Source organism: Phycodurus eques, chromosome 10 (genome assembly GCF_024500275.1).
Source record: "Phycodurus eques isolate BA_2022a chromosome 10, UOR_Pequ_1.1, whole genome shotgun sequence".
In the NCBI taxonomy this organism is placed as follows: Eukaryota; Metazoa; Chordata; class Actinopteri; order Syngnathiformes; family Syngnathidae; genus Phycodurus; species Phycodurus eques.
In genome coordinates, this window is record NC_084534.1 from 27,434,647 (window position 1) to 27,451,483 (window position 16,837).

Genomic DNA, 16,837 nt, shown 5'->3' on the forward strand with positions numbered 1-16,837 from the left:
ATTCGACACAAACAAACGACCTTTACAACAAGACATCTCAAACGCAGACGGGAAAAAAACTATCCAAGAATTAAACCTAACAGCGACGCCAAGATTCCACCGGGTGGTGCCAAAGTAATATATTAATGGCAGTCAGTCGCAGGGCACATATAGACACGGGCACCCATTCGTACTCACATTCACACCGTCACTGAGTGGGAACTGAACCCACGCTGCCCGCACCAAAGTCAGGCGCGTGCACCACTACATCGTCAGTGACTCGGCCTGAACAGAAAAACAGAAAATAGCCGAGATTTCAGCGAATCGGCGACTATTCAAATTCACAAATGCCAAACCACAAACGTGCGGGGGTGCACTGCAAAGTGTTTGGAATCACAGTTTGCTGTATATTTATGGTTTAAACTGTTAATATTGGCAATTATTTCGTTTCGTTTCGTCAGTTACTGGTTGTTTTTCGCTTTTTGCCGCTGGGCTCCAATAGCTTTAAAAGTCCAATATCACCAGTTGGAGTTGAGGTAGACAAGGCAGTCACTCTTTGAGTGAGTAATACTTGTGCTGTGGTCTTCGGTGCGGCTTTTCACCTGCCTTGCCGCGTGCTGGCAATGCAAAGCTTTCGACGAACTTGGCTAACGCCATGGACGCGCTGGAGGAGCAGCGGCATCGACGGCGTCGTCGCTGTCGCGTTCAGGTCAAGGTCACCCGTCGGTGCTGTCGGAACAACGGCGCGCTGCTCTCATAGTCTTGTCACGATTGCGCAAAGACAAGGATGCGCGAACTGCGTTGGCCGCACACGCAAGGATCATATTCATCTTGGAAAATCAGGCTATATTAGGAACATGAACAACTGGACGCGATTATAATCGAAGGGCTTGAGTTTCTATTGAGACTTTCGGTTTGTTTTAAAGCGTTGGATTTATGGCACTTTTATGACCCGCTAGGTGACCAACACTAGTTTCACCTTGAGTTTTCAGCCCCGCCCCTCACTTATTAACCCCCCCCCCACCACCGAGCTGTGAAAAAAAATTGCCTCCTTCTCAAACTCTTATTTATTTGCATAGTTTCAAACAAATGTACATATCAGACAAAGATAACCCAAGTAAACACAGAATGCAGTTTTTAAATGGCCATTTTAGTTCTTAAGGGGGGGGGGAAAAAACTACTGCAATTCCTCTTGTAGAACACTTTTCTTTTTTTTTTTTAACCGATTTCCACTTCCCTTGTTGTTGTGTGTGGAGGGAGGTCACACACCAATATTGTGCAATATTTGCTAGCTCAGTGCTGTTGTCAAGTCAACCTTCAGGCATCTATCAACGGAGGCCTGTGCGTGTGCAGGCTTCCGGGGGCTGCGGGAATAGATTGGCCTGTGACTAACGAGACAGCAATGCGGTACAGTGAGCCCCCTCCCGCCCCCAACTCCCTTTAAGATGGACAAAATGCAAATCGGGCCTCTGCTCTCTTCCCAGGCCGGGACCCCCGAAGACACAGCGTGACGTCCATCTCGGGAGGCTCAGGCTGTTTCTATTAATTGTACACTCCAGGAAGCAATTTGGGGGACCACAAGTATGGAAGGCAGCACGGTTAAAAAGGTGGCGAGTACATCCGCCTCGCAGTTCTGAGGTTGGGGGCTTGAATCCGGCCTTCCTGTGTGGAATTTCAATGTTCTCTCCTTGGTTTTCACATTCCAAAAACATGCAGGTCAGAATCATTTAAGACGCTAAATCCAATGTCAAATGTCAAACTCGCAGCCCTGGGGCTACATCCGGACCGCCGCATCATTTTATGTGGCCCGCGAAAGCGAATCATGTTCATCAAATTCCACGGGTCTTGATGAAATCTGTACCAAAATGTCAAATTGTCACACGTTATAATTAAATACAGAAATTGTCCGTCGGTATGACATTCTGAATGAATGTGTTTGTTTGTCTATATGTGCCCTGCGATTGGCGGGCAACCAGTCCAGGGTGTATCCCGCTTCTTTTGCCAAACGTTAGCTGGCAAAGACTAACGCATGCATATTAGCTTAACTGGAGACTCTAAATTGTCCATAGGTGTGATTTTGAGTATGAAGGCTTGTTTTTCGATGATTGCGTGGTGACCAGTCCAGGGTGTACGGTACTTTTTTCGCCCAAATTAAGCTGCGACAGACTCGCACGTCGTCGCTGTCGGGCGGAATCCTCGCATCTCGAAGACCATTATTTCCCAGGACATTTTTAAAAAATAATTATTATTATGAATATATCGTTAAAAAGAGCAAGCTAGTTTCAACTCTTTTGATTGGTTGACTGGCATGTTGGATTGATTGAAGACAAATTTGTCTCTGGGTGCGAATTCTCGTTGGTTGAAATGTGTGCTGTCACCAGCTGGCCACAAGTCCAGGGTGTACTTCGCCCAAAGTCTGCAATTGAAAATGAATGGATGCACAACTCAGGAATCTGCTAGTAGTGCAGGCCGCCAGACACCATGAGTCTCATCCTTCCTGGGACGTTAGCCCCAAAACAAGGCCCTTAGTTGGACCCTTGGTTAGCCACCGGCCAGCACTACTAGCGCAATCCATCAATGCTACTCCCCTCTCTTGGACAAAAACTGCTGCCTCTGCAAAATGCAAAAAAAGAAGAAGAAGAAGAAGAAGAAGGGAGGAAAAAGCCTCACCTCTGCGTCCTCGGCTAGCTTTAATCCTGGTGAAGTCCCATCCAAATCCCGGTTTTCATCATTGGAGTCTCCTTGTTGAGTGTCTCGTTGGCAAATTCTCCACGCTCGTGCGCCGCCTCGCTTGCCGGCCGCTACGGTTCTCCGTCGTCGCGCCTCGTCGCCTTTTCGGTAGTGCTTCCATCCCTTTCTGTCCTTTCTTCGCTCGTTCTTCTCCCTCCTCCTCCTCCTGCCTTCCCACCCACCGTCCACGACCCCGCCGCGCTGTTGCCCAGACAGCGGCACAAAAGGTGGGCGACCGAGGGAGCGCCTTCACGCGACGTCGGCCAATGGCGAGACAGGCCAAAGGCAAACAAGTGACCAATGGGAGGGCTCGCGGTGGGAGTTTGGACCAATCGCGAAAGAGATTGAGGGGGGGTGAAAGTAGGCGGGCGTAAAGGAATTAAGGCCAATCTTTCTTGGCGGCCACTTCCGGGTTTCGCTTCGTCTGGCATTGTGAATGCCATTTGGTAAAGTTAGAAAAACGAAAGTAAAAATGTATTTGATTTATTTTTTTTTAGCCTTATTTTCCCCATAATTTTAGTGTTGTTATTGTGTCGAAATATTCAAAATGTGAATTGTTTATATACATATTTTTTTGTTTGTGTGTTTCATAGTAAGAATAAAAAATGTAAATAATTACGTAAAATACAAATTTGCCTATTATTATTATTAGTAGCAACAGTCGTCGTAGTAGAGTAGTAGTAGTTGTTGTTGTTGTTGTGGTAGTAGCAGTAGTAGTTGTTGTTATGTATTAGTCGTAGTAGGAGGAGGAGTAATAGTCGTCGTTGTTGATTTTGTAACAGTAGTAGTAGTAATTTCATCATGACTGTATTATTATCATTAGCCTCAAAATCAAATACATTAGTTAAATTACATCTTTGCCTACTTGTAATATTGTTTTATTTGTTATTATTATCAATTCAAATCATTGTTTTCTTCCAATTCGCACAAACCACACTCAACATTTTTTCTTGAGAGATTTGACTAAATGTCTCATGTAATTTCTCACTTTATTGGCTGTTCTATTTGAATGAAGTCTCACATTCTCTTCAGCTCCCGAAGCCAACGAGCACATTATTGTCATCGGAAGATTTATTAAAACACAATGAAACAAATACACAGTACAAATCAAAAGATGACCGGTCACTTTGTCGTCCAGCCGCTTTACAGCCCAAATCAGAAGAAGAACGTGTGCGTCTTTGAACGCCCCACGAGCCCCAAAGTGAACCGCCATAGAAAAAGCTTTGGAAGCTGTGCATTCGTTGCAACAAAAGGCGCCTCATTAAGGTCTTATTTTATTTTATTTTCATTTTTTTTGTAGCTTTTGAAGCAATGTTCATTAGAAGCATGTACATATGCAATATTTATAACATTAGACTGAAGTCTTTTTTTTTTTTTATCTTATTTTTTTTTTATTTTTGTAGACAGTACATTCTTCAGTTTGATTGCATTTTATCAGAATATGTTTTCGCTGATGACCCCTCGGGGTCACGGCTTGGACATTCGTTTTTTAATTTGAATTTTGACGTTTTATTTACATTTTTCTGAGGTTTCGTCTACAACGCGAGTCGTTTGCGACAGGAACAAAAACAACAAATAGTGCAAAAAAACAAAGATTCTTTTCGAGTACAGCTTTCACATGAAATAGATAGTATGCTTGGGGGGTGGGGGGGGGGGGGGGGTCAATGCGGTTCTTGCGGTTCCATATGAGGACAATAATGCCAGAAGGCCGTCTGACTTGACCTTTGACTGCAATCATCTCGCGTTGGACATCATTTCAATTCAACAAGGATTCTTACGTACCACTTCTTACACATTGAGGTAATCAATATATATATTTTTTTAAAATCATGGGTCCATACTCTTTCAAACAGATCGCATTCTTGATTTGACACAAAATGACAACAAGGACCTGGGTTTCAAACAAAGGTTAGGGTCTCATTTTGGTGGTCCCAATGCTGTCATAAAACCTCCTGGGTTAGGTTTCAAACAAGGGTTGGGGTTTCAAATTAGGGTTTCAAGTCTTGACACTAGATATCCTTCTGGATTTCACAGTAAATTAAAAAAATATGTTGTTGTTTTTTTCACTACGACTAGGATTTCAAGTTGAGGTTTCAAGCTTTCATAATAGTCAGGATTCTTGATTTGACACAAATCCACAAACAATTGGATATGACTGAAGCCAAAATTGAGCTTTGATGGTACCTTCAACGTCTAAAAAGTGCCTGGGTTAGGGTTAAAATTAGGGTTTTGAGAAAGTAAACCAGTCGCCTGGGTTTCAAGCCTAAACACAGATAGCAGTCTGGAGTTGACCCAAAACCATCTAATGGTCCCGGAGAACTGCGGCCAAAAGTGACCTTTGATGGTCCCACCTCTGTCTTAAAACCACCTCGGTTGGACTTTCAAATTAGGGTTTCAAGCCTTCAAAACAGACAACATTCTTGACTTGGAATGAAACCACAAACAAAAAACATTCATGGGGGACTTAGGCCAAAACATAGCTTTGATGGTCCCGTTGTGGTCTTAAAATAATCTAAACAAAAACAAAACAATCCTTTTGTATGTGTGTGGGGGGGAAATAATAAAAATATCAACAAAAATAATTAGTTTCTCATAATAACAGTCCCTCAAGAGACCCAAATGAAGAAAAATCCATCAGTTCTAATGAGGAGACACAAAGGGATCAACCTCGGATCCACTAACATTCAAAACAGAAACAATTACAAGTATCGTACACACAAAACACTCTGCAATGCATCAAAAGTCCTGCAGGTGTCATCAATGACGCCATCCGCGTGTTCACTGGCGTGAGGTAAAGACCGTCGCGACCAGCGGCTGGCGCACTTCCAGGCATTTACTGCATACATGAATAGGCTCTCCAAAATCAACACTACTTGAATGACAACAACATATAAAGGAAAACTGCGCTCAAGCGTCCACTGAAAAAGTCACATTTTACCTCAGTCCTGACATTTCGTCGGAGGTTTTCCAGTCCAAATATCAAGTTAAAAAAAACCTCTGCAAAGGTCAAAGTGCAATTCTTGAGATTCAATATGTCTGCAAATGAAAAACAAAAAGGGAGGACGCGGCCCAGCAGAGAACGCGTCTCAGTCCTCGATGCAGATGACGTCACTGGCTTTGCCGGATTTCAGGTCGGGTGTGGCGGCGTCTCGTAGGGACTCAAAGGTCTTCTTGTCCAGGTGGCTGCTAGGAGGACCGTTAGACACTGAAAGAACAAGTTTGAAGGACTCAATTTACATTTGTTTGTATCATCTTTGATGTCCTTTTATTTGGTCTGGAAGACAATGAGCGCTTGTTCTTACAGTCCTCAATGCCATTTTTGCACCTTGTGTTGTCATTCAAAATGAATAGGACACCTTCCACACAGGTTTTTACTGTTACCGCAGTCGTTTGGGTACCTTGTCTGGTCAGTCAAAAGCAATAGGACTGTTACATGCAAGCGTTGTGAAGGTTAGTTTGACACCTTGTCATAAGGTTGGCATTGCTTCTTCTTACCACTGACGTATGGCCCCAGAGGCATCTGACTGTAATTGACCATGGGCTGCCCCCCAGGGCTCCTGAACGCACCACCAAATGTGCCTCCGTACAGCTGGGAGCAGGCGAACCCGCCCTGGCTGAAAGTCTTATCAAAATAGAGAAGAAGAAAAACTTTTACGCTACACGCGCAACTCTGTATTGAGTATAAATTCTCGGTCCACACACCTGCTGCTGCGGCGGCGGCGGTTCGCCTCCTCGGCTGGTGAGGCGGCTCAGGATGCTGCGCTCGGACATCTGCAGGCGGGCCGACACGGGCGGGATGCGCGACAACATGTTGGGGAGCCGCGTCACGTCGGCCTTCATGTCGCTGAGGAGCTCCTCCAGCTGGTTCAGCACTACAGATGCAGATTCAATTCGAATGAATATGAGCCGATGACGAGCATAACCTCTCTTTCGGATCACGTTGCCTATTAGTGGGCCAACAATCCAACGTTAGGTGAACCGTGCATCGGGAATGATGCGCGATGTCACTACGAACGCTTGGCTGCCACAAGACGTCTTGATATCGCCGAGGACCAATCAGAACAATGCTGTTTTCCACATTTCGATTAAGAATGAGATTGAACCAATCAGAGCAAAGCCTTTTTTTTATTCGGCCATGTCAATTGCCAGGCCAACTACAGTGGCTTGAAAAAGGGCATTCTGGGCATTTTCCAACCCAAATGATCTTATCAATAAACCCGACAGAAGGACATCACATGTTGTGACCCGACTTGCTGGAGATTTCATGGGGACTCGATTGAACTTAATCTTTGCCGCATTAACTTGGGACTCGTTTGAAAGCTGACGGTAAAGACTTGAGATTTACTTATGACTTGCACATACTTTGATATGACTTAATCCCACCTCTGCGTAGAGCAAGAACGCTCGCGACGTCGAGGATTACCTTTGTGCAGCACGGCGTTGGCCGGCTTGTTGCCCCCCAGGGACTCTTTGGACAGGTGCTGGTGGGACTCGGCCAGACACTCCACCTCGGTGAAGCGGGTGTTGAGAGCCATGGCGGGGTGTCCGGTGTCCTGGCTCATGTTGAGGTAGGCCGCGCGCCGAAGCTGCTCCTCGATCACCAGCGCCTGCTCCAGCAACTGCAAGGGCCCACGCCGCACGTGTTACATTCTTACAAATATTCCGGGTTCAAACGCAGAACGCAGAAGATTCCATACATCCTCTGTGGGGTTAGGGCTTCAAGTTAGCGTTTTAAGCCAGGGCTCAGGTTTCAAAGACGGGTTTGGATTTCAAGTTTGAGATTCAAACAAGGGCAGGCAAATCAGGGTTGGGGTTGAGATCTCAAATGAAGGTTTCGAACTCGGCCAGCGGTGCTCAAACTTTTCAGACCAAGTGCCACTACAAAATTATTCGTCTCGCCAATTATCATCATAATGACTCATATTAAAATACGGTATCGGCATATCGGCAGGGTTTTATTCCTAATAAGTATACTCATTGTTATTGTAAGCCACTGTAACATTATGCACAGTTTAAACATTAGCGCCGTGCTTAGATTTAAAAAAAAAAATATCTATGAAACTGTACATTAAATATTAAAATAACAACAATAACATTTAAAAACAAACAGTAATTAAAAATGTAATGCAAATATATTGAACTAGAAAGTTAACTGCAACTGAAATGTACTTGGGAAGTGATTCTTTCACGTACCACCAGAGGGAGCCCAGGTATCACTAGTGGTACGAGAACCGCACTTTGAGAAACTTGAACTCGGGCTTTAAACCTGGGTGAGATTAGGGTTTCAAGCAAGGGTCAGAGTTTCAAGTTCGGGTTTCAAATTGGACTTTTAAGGCTGGGGTCGGGTTTCAAATGAGAGTTACAAAACGGGGTTTGAGTTTTTAAAACTGAGATTATAATTTCAAAGCAGGGTTCCAGATAGGGTTAGGTTTCAAGTTAGAAGTGGGGTTTTACATTAGGATTCAAACCAGAGTTAGGAATTCAAGGTATGGTTTGAAATTTTGCGTAGGGGTTTCAAAGGCCGGGCGGGGTCAAGGTTAGGTTGTTAAATTATGGATTGAAGCCAAGATTAGGGTTCCAACTTCCAAATCACGGTTTCAAACTAATCTTATACAGTAGTGTCAAAGTAGGGTTTGAAATTGGGTTTAGAGCGGCACCCTGGGACCCCAACCGCCCCCGTCCCCCGGCACCTTGAAGCGTCTGGCCAGGAACTTGTTCTTCATCTCCAGGTAGTTGCCCTTGTGCACCTCGGTCTTGAAGGGCTCGTTGAGGATGGCGTAGCGCGGGTCGTTCTGGATGTCCTGCCAGCGCGCGTAGCCGTGACTCGCGCCCGCCGGTCAAGGGAAACGCACACGCGCACGCGCAAGACACACGCGGCAAACTCGACTTTACGGGAAAGGATACGTGACGATGCCCGCCAGCAGCCAGTAGTCATGGCGACGGTGCCAGATGTCGGCCATCTTGCCGGACGACAGCGCCGCTCGCTCCTCCGTCTGCCACAGCGTGTGCAACTCTGATATGGTGGGACAACAGTTACTGCATTTATGCACGGATTCATGGATTTATTATACTGGTAATTTACACATGTATTTAATAATGAACGTATTGTTCTTTATTATCAAGCAAGAAAGAGCATCTTGTTTTGATTGGCTGTTTTGCTGGCCTCTACTGGACACTAAGAAGAATGCACGTTCAGACTCAGGAAGTATAAACGAGGGTTGAGGTTTTCAATTCGGGTTTGCAGTCACGATTTTGGGTTTCCCGTTAGGGTACGAAGTAAAAGTTTCCCTTTGGGTTTCAAACTAGGTTTAGCGTTAGGGTTTCAAGACCTTGGTTAGGGTTTCAAAAATGCTTTCAAACCTGGGTTAATGTTTTAAGACAAAATTCGGGTTTCAAATTAAGGTTTCAAGACACGGTGGGGGTTTCAAATGTCACCTGTGAAGCCTCCATCAGCAATATTGAACATGAACTTGGTTTTGAATCCGTTCTTGTCCTCCTTCCTGGCGTCGTCCAGGTCGTCCGGCGTGTCTTTGTCGCCATTCAGTCGAGCGTCTGCGGCGGCGTCCTCGCTCTGCACTTCACCTGCACCGACAACGCGCAGCGCTCGTTAATCTGGGTTTGGGCCTAAGGGGGCCCCTCACAGGAAAGATGAACATAACGACCACATGGAGCCTTGAATGCCAAGGAATTAAAAAGTCGCCCCGATGTTTGAGAGGAAAAAAAAAAAAGATAACAATTTCACAGTGTTTTACAGTAAAAAAGAAATGGTAATGTTCTGAGAATAAAGAAAATAAATCATTACAAGAACAAAGATGTACTTTGTTGGGAAAAAAAGTTGCGGTGCGAATAAAGTCGTGTTTTTCCAAGATAGAGTCGTAATATTGGAGCATTAAAGTACAATTTTAATGACGGGAGAAAGTCATATTTTAAGTAAATAAAAAATATATAACTTTCTTTTCCTAACACCACGCCCTATAGAACTATATTCTTGGAAAAAATATCCATTTTGCGCTCGAAAAAACAGGAATTTGATCCTTTTATTCCTGTAATAATAGGAGCTTTGTAGGTATGCACCTTTTGATGATAACGATAATGATACAAATGACTTTGCAGTCCGCAGACGCCCAGTTTGAGAACCAGCGTACGATTCCATCCGCGGCGCGCCTACCTGCTTTGCTCTCCCTCTCCTCGCCGTCTCCTCTCTCGGGGGGCTTCTCAGGCTCTTCGGGCTGACTCTCATTTCGAGGCGAATCCTGACCGCTTGCCTTCTCCGCCTGTTTGTCCACCTTGTCGTCTCCTCCCGTTTTCTCCTCGGAGGCCGTCTTGCTCTCGTCGCCGTCGCCCGCTTCCTTCTCCTCGCCTCGGTGCGCCTCTTCCTCTTCTTCACGGGCATCCGTCGGCTCTGAGGATGTCTGCTGAGGTGGAACGACGAGGTGAACAATTGAGTGTGTAACATGGTGTACATTTCTGAGTAGTGTAAGAGCAATAAGTAAGTGTACATTTAAAGAAGGAAAATGACTCACTTCCTGCTCGGACTGTTTCTTGCTGTCTTGCTCGGCTGCGTCCTTGTCCTCAGCGGGACCCTCGCTCTTCTCTACAAACAAATGCACAAAGGCAACTTTCAAACAACCGATACGTGCTGGATTAAAGGACACCGGGAAAGGAGATGATCCAGTGACTGACAGCAGCCTGACAGCAGCCCTAGCGACAAAGTGACCGTGTTTTGGCAGCCTACGACGGAGGCTCGCCCATTAGGCAATATAGGCAAATGTTAAGGGCGCCCTGGCCTCCAGGGGGCGCTAGCAACTCCATCCATCCATCCATCCATCCATCCATTTTCTGAGCCGCTTCTCCTCACTAGGGTCGCGGGCGTGCTGGAGCCTATCCCGGCCGTCATCGGGCAAGGAGGCGGGGTACGCCCTGAACTGGTTGCCAGCCAATCGCAGGGCACATACAAACAAACAACCATCCGCACTCACATTCACACCGACGGGCAATTTGGAGTCTCCGGTTTATGCATGTTTTGGGGATGTGGGAGGAAACCGGAGTGCCCGGAGAAAACCCACGCAGGCACGGGGAGAACATGCAAACTCCACACAGGCGGGACCGGGGATTGAACCCGGGTCCTCAGAACTGTGAGGCTGACGCTCTAACCAGTCGGCCACCGTGCCGCCTGCTACCAACTCACCTTCAATAAAATATAAAACTAATGGAAACGCTACCATGGCTTCAAATGTAACACAATGCCCAACTAGTATTACTACAAATGCTGTAATAGTAATAGTGATGATTTTATCATTTGTTGTATTTACATCTGGCTCGCAAAATTTTTTTTTATATGCTTTTATGCTCAACAATCAAAATACTACTCCCTTTCACCCCTTTTTATATGAGATTTTTAACCCTAGTTTTTACATCGGTGTTAAAGTACACATTTTATTAGTGTTACTAATACTCCATAGCGTAGCGCATTCCCACATGCCTTATTGAACTGCTTCTGTGTTAGTTTTATTTATTATTTTAAATTTGGTGACGTTACCTTGTAGATTAAAGACATTGGTTATAAAAAAAAAATTTTTTTTAAAAAGACTTTCGATTTTGTCAGTATATGTAAATGTTCAATCGAGGGAGCGCCATATGAACTGTTGTCCGAAAACAATGGACTTCAGCCCTATCAAAAAATATTGCGTCCTAATTTTTGCTGACCCGGCGGGTCTGGGGTCCCGGGGCTGCGTGGCGAGCGGGCTGGCCTGCAGCGGCGTGTTGGGGTCGGAGGAGACGCTCTCGGTCAGCTTCTTCAGCTCCATGCCGATGGGGAACAAGTCCGGGGAGCTCAGCTTTCCGTTCACGTGCTCGAACTCTTGAACCTGCCAGGGAAAGCCGTCGTGATGTAACACATATTCATCATATCATACCCATCCACATTTAGACAAACAACCATTGATATTAATATTATTATTATTATAGTAATATTAGTCATTTTTCACAGAGAAAAAAAAAAGATATGCCTGTGAGTATCATCATACTGCATGTCTGCATGTGTTGCTGCACCTCTGTGTTCAGATATCTGTTAATGAAAGGTTAATAACTACCACAACATTGATGCTAGTTACGTTAGCCTGTCTACGTTGTTTTGAAATGTGTGTTCGCATGAAATTAGTCCACTTTTGGAAGACAAAGTTAATGTGGTTCGCTGACATGAACACAGTTTATTTCTTAGTCTTGTGTTGAATTTTAAAGTAAACTTGGACTGGGAAAGGCAATCAACAGTTTGAAGCCGTACATTTTTGGGGGGGAATAATGGCTCACTATCTGCTACTGGTTGTGAAGTTCACAGCCACCATCTCAAGTTTTTGCTCTCAACTCCAGACAAAAAAAAATCGTTTGAGTGATGGCTCACATCTAGAAAGACTCGTAAGTCAGCTCAGTCGTAAATCGAGGTACCAGCTTACGTGCGTAAAATTCCATGCTGCCATAACAATGGGGGCCGGGGGGGGGGGGGGGGGTAGTCATTACTTTATGATGTCAGTACATAGTGACAAAATAACAAGTGATCTGGAAAGCCTTAAGTAAGCCCTTTAACTTGACATATGACCAGTTGCAATTCCATTTTTGAACTTTGACCTCAGGCGAGTTCCTCAAGGTCTATCTTGTAAGTAACGAGAAGTTCTGTGCTGATGTGTGAGTGTAAAGGAGGGAAAAGCAAGGGTGGAGTCTGTGTTGACCTTTTTCCTGACCAGCGACATGACTCCAATCCTGGTGAGCACGTGCTGTCGTGACAGCCCCTCGCGCGGGACGCCGTCCGCGAACGTCTCGGCCCCGTCGGCGCCCGGCTCGCACAGGTGTCTCATGAACAGAGACACGTAGGCCCTGGTGAAATCGCAATGAGGACGGTGTTCATTTTCGACGACGAAGAAACAACACACTTGCAGTTAAAGACGAAGGGAAAAAAAATCTTTTCCGGGCTGGCTAAGCTAATGTAGCATTCTCCATATTTACTCGGTGAACCTAAAATGGACTCCAATGTACAACGCCAGTCACATCAGATCCATATCGAAGTCCTTTATGTTATATATCATATGGGATTTTATGAAAACACCCGAATGGACCGGACTATACAGGTATTTTCCCCAGAAGAAAAACATACCGGTTTTCCCCGGTGTTGCAATTCACTACTCTACAGGTATTCTTTTTCAGTAACACTGTATTGTATACATATTTTTTCGTTTATTCCCAATTTATACAGTAATACATATGTATTTATTATGTAAATTAAATAAATATAAAACATATAAGGTAATATAAATATAAATATAAAACAATTCACACATAAAATAAATAAAACTGTATCGGCAAAATTATTTTTATTACACAGGTATTATAATAATAATATAACAATAAAAGTTATTATTATTAGTAGTAGAAGTACTAGAAGTAGTAGAAGTAGTAGCACATTTTGATATACATTCCTAAATGTATATAATAATACAATATATATGTATTGCCTATTTAAAGTACAACAAATACAATATAAAATAAATGAAATAGAAAACAGAAAAGTACTGTAAAAATAGATATGTTGCTGTTCGCATTTATATGGCATTTTGCATCGTGTGTGTTAGCATTAAGCTAGCAGACTTTTGTCAGACGACGTTACGTGGGTTGGGTAAATATGCAACATGAAATGTATTTATTACAGGAAATGTCAACTGTGAATGGCAATAAACAGCTTGAAGCAAGCAACTGCCAAAAGAAGTATATGTACAAAAAAATAAACCGATCATAGTGAAATTAAAAATATAAACAAAAACCAGATGAAGTAGGTAAGAAACCTTAGCTTTCACTTGACCATTACAGATTTACATTTTGTGTTCAATCAGATTTCAATTTTTTACGGAAAATACAAAATGGAGTCTCACCTGAACTCGCGCTCGCTCTTCCCCCTGAGGTCTCGCACGATCCAGTGGGAGGTGAAGGCGTCCTGGGGGGGCATGCCCCAGCGCATGATGGCGTTCAGGAAGGCTTTCCTCTGCCGGGCGTTGAAGCCCAGCACCTGGCCAGCACAGCCGACCACGTCACACACAAACATACAAATGCAGCGCCACGGGAAAAGGATCAAGCTGGGTGAAGCTGTGGTCGGATTGCTCATAACCAGTCCGAAAATATCAAGAACAAGTTATAATATCCTCGTAAGATTTTGAGGGGAAACAAATTCTTGAAGCAAGTGAATTGCTTGTATGCAAAAACTGCCCGCTTCGACGAAATCTGTTGGCAGACAAAGGGCAAGCCAATTTGGCCTTTATTTGAGATAGTTCATCTTGATTAGATTCATTTTTGGAGTGTGTTATAATAGGCTTGATGATCGGAAAATTTCAAGTGGGATAAATAAATGTGCAAAAAAAAAAAGAAAAAATCTGAATCTGAAATGAGTGAGTGGGCGAATACTTCCGTCCCGTCACGGTTTTTACCTCAATGCTGCCACCGACTCGGGCCAGCAGGGGGGGCAAGGGCTTGTCTTTGTCATTCCTCAGATGGCGGCGAGAGTGTCGGCGCCCACCTGTCACAAAACAAACACAATCAGTCAAATCAAAATCATAAGATACAGCTCAAGACCGTACGGTAATCACACACCGAGTCACAGATTCGCTATTCATAAATTAATTGCCGGTGTTTCGTGTTTTTCTGTGGAACCCCTTTCCATAATGCCCATGCCACAAAAAAGAAAGTAGGTATGTCGGGGAGGAGTCAAGTTTAGCCTGGGTTGTAACGGAGAGTATTCACCGCATGTGTAAGGCAATTATTTTGAAGAGTGATGTTGTTTTAAATGATATTAAAGTGTTTTAGATGATAGTTTCTGGTATATATTTATTGTTCATGCTATTAATACAGGCAATTCTCAGCATTTTGGGGGGCTTGAATTATGTTTTTTTTTTTTTCACTATTTGCGGCAGGGCTCGGTCTCTCTCCGTCATGAGTCGCCGTTCATTTTGAGGCTTGTAACCCTTTCGCTATCGGCGGGGATGACTGCATCGTATTGGATAGATTCGCCGGACACTTCATTAGGAACACCTGCTCTCATCAAAAAATGTCATCTCTTTGCAGGGTGTCCCTAATGAAGTGTCCCCAATGAAACGGGCGAGATACCTTCCGGCCTCTCCTCGAAGTCTTCGTCCTCGTCCTCGGACCCCACCGAGTACTCCGACTGGTTGTCTGAAACATCATCCTGCCACTCTGAGCACCACACATCAGAGACAACACAGTACATTGCTTCCGTCGGATGCCACCCGGGGGCGCCGCAGCCAGCCGGCTCAGCAAGCGCGCCCTTGCTATTAAGCGACGCGGAGAGAGCGAGAGAGAGTGTGCTCTCCAAAAATGTCGCACCTCTCATGCTGGCTGCTGTTGAACTGTGGGATTGAGCACTTGGAAAGAGCTCCACCAGCACAACTGGTGCACTTTAAAGATCACAATCACGGAGGTCAAAAGCTGTTATCGAGATTCAGAAAGCTGAGAGGGTGGAATCAACTTTCTGGATGTAAAAGTCCATTGAAATCTCTTCAATTTGACCATCCGAACGTGGAGAAGATACGCGAGACTAATTTAGAGTCATGTCATTGGAACACGCGCCTTCCACGCGGCATCAAAACAATGGCACCGCAAAACTTGGAACACGCCACGTTCATGTGTGGATTCATTTTGCAGAAACGAATACAGTGGAACTTTACAGTGGGACATAATCCGCTCCAGGATGCAAGTCAACCTCAGGTATCATTGGGACAGATGCTTACCTGTACCGACTTCACGTTGTTGCGCTTCATAATCTTCCACGTGAAGCCTCTAAACAACCGGAAGTTGGTACGGGTAAAGGTTTATCACTCTTCCAAGCATCCGCTGAATCGAGCTTTTGCCGATTCGGAGTTTCTGCGCAGCCCTCCTCGTAGACTTTCCCCCGCTTTTGCGCAAACGCCTGCTCTAGAGGTTCGATGTTTTATCATCAGTGGTGGTAGGAGCAAAGCCCTCCGCTGTGTGTTTGGTGAGGAACAGATCCTGTTTTTCGAGAAACTTGCCGTGGATAGCGTAAATTGTACGCGTTGAAGCACACACGTGTAGCAAGAAGCTAACCTGCTACCGTCATAGAAATTGCCAGAATTCTCAAGTTACAAAACAATTTCGCCAATAGGAAATAATGGACAATTTGGGATGGAAATGTTTGTATTGCGTATGTATTACTGATGATTACTTATCACAATGTACATATTTGAAATGTTTTTTTATACTGCATGTGAATTATGAAATTGTATCATTTTAGATCATTTTTATTTATGTTTTTTGGGATGTACTGTCATTTTTCTTTCATTAATCAGTTCCAGAGTCTTTATTTTTTTTCCTTTTGATTCTTTACTTTTAGTTAGTAGTATAAAAAAAGCTTAATCAAGTCGACCCTTGGAGAGCGCAGTAAAAGATGTGTTTTTAACATTAACCGTCGGGCAACAAAACAATTTTGAGATGGAAATGTATTCAATCTTTTTAAATATTAAAAAAATATATACCATTTCAATTTGAATATACAGTATGTATGATAGCATTATTTTCCCATTATAGATATTTTAGGCACATTTATGTTCATATTGTTGCAATTGCATTTCAAAACATATTGGTTATTATTTGAATGAATTTTTTTTAGAGCTTTTCCAGTTTTAAAGTTCCACTGTGCGCATACAAAATGTCCTCCACTCTGCACATTACTCATGCGTGCCACAATTAAAGGTTAACACGGGCGCTAACGGAAAACGGGCGTTTGGCGGCGACGCCTACCTTGGTCCTCCTGGGTGGTGTCGTTGTAGTTGACTTGTTTGCGGATGCGCTTGCCCTTGCCCAGGTTGCGGGCCAGATCCTCCTGCTGCTGCTCGTAGTGGTGGCGCAGGAGCTTCTCCCAGTAGTCCGGGTCCACGTTCTCCTCCTGCTTGATGATCTCGCGCTCCACCTCCTCCTGTGCACAAACACACACTATGTTTGCTTGCTAAGCTAACGTAGCGGTTTCCACGTGTACTCGGTGCTCCTTCTCGTGTCAAACTGTGAGGTGAATGAAACATTGTAGCTTTTTCCTCATCATTATGGTGCTGTTTTTTTT

General features: G+C 44.3%; 2 protein-coding genes across 4 annotated transcripts in view; both read right to left on the bottom strand.

The window, feature by feature from the left end:
- Positions 1–2,890, bottom strand: part of arhgef10la (Rho guanine nucleotide exchange factor (GEF) 10-like a) — a 117,646-nt gene extending 114,756 nt beyond the window's left edge. For all 3 annotated transcript variants that reach the window (XM_061687071.1, XM_061687072.1, XM_061687070.1), the window contains exon 1: positions 2,650–2,890. The gene's annotated coding sequence lies outside the window, so the exon portion shown is untranslated. The remainder of the gene's footprint in view (positions 1–2,649) is intronic.
- A 1,178-nt stretch (positions 2,891–4,068) lies between these two features.
- chd5 (chromodomain helicase DNA binding protein 5) overlaps positions 4,069–16,837 on the bottom strand; it is a 39,711-nt gene continuing 26,942 nt past the window's right edge. The window contains 16 exon segments of the mRNA XM_061687182.1: positions 4,069–5,914; positions 6,205–6,331; positions 6,412–6,581; positions 7,133–7,328; positions 8,400–8,532; positions 8,614–8,722; positions 9,145–9,291; positions 9,878–10,124; positions 10,233–10,303; positions 11,416–11,437; positions 11,439–11,576; positions 12,435–12,579; positions 13,629–13,762; positions 14,178–14,266; positions 14,854–14,940; positions 16,522–16,696. Of these exon segments, the coding sequence (XP_061543166.1) occupies positions 5,796–5,914; positions 6,205–6,331; positions 6,412–6,581; positions 7,133–7,328; positions 8,400–8,532; positions 8,614–8,722; positions 9,145–9,291; positions 9,878–10,124; positions 10,233–10,303; positions 11,416–11,437; positions 11,439–11,576; positions 12,435–12,579; positions 13,629–13,762; positions 14,178–14,266; positions 14,854–14,940; positions 16,522–16,696 (2,109 nt within the window). The 3' untranslated portion in view covers positions 4,069–5,795.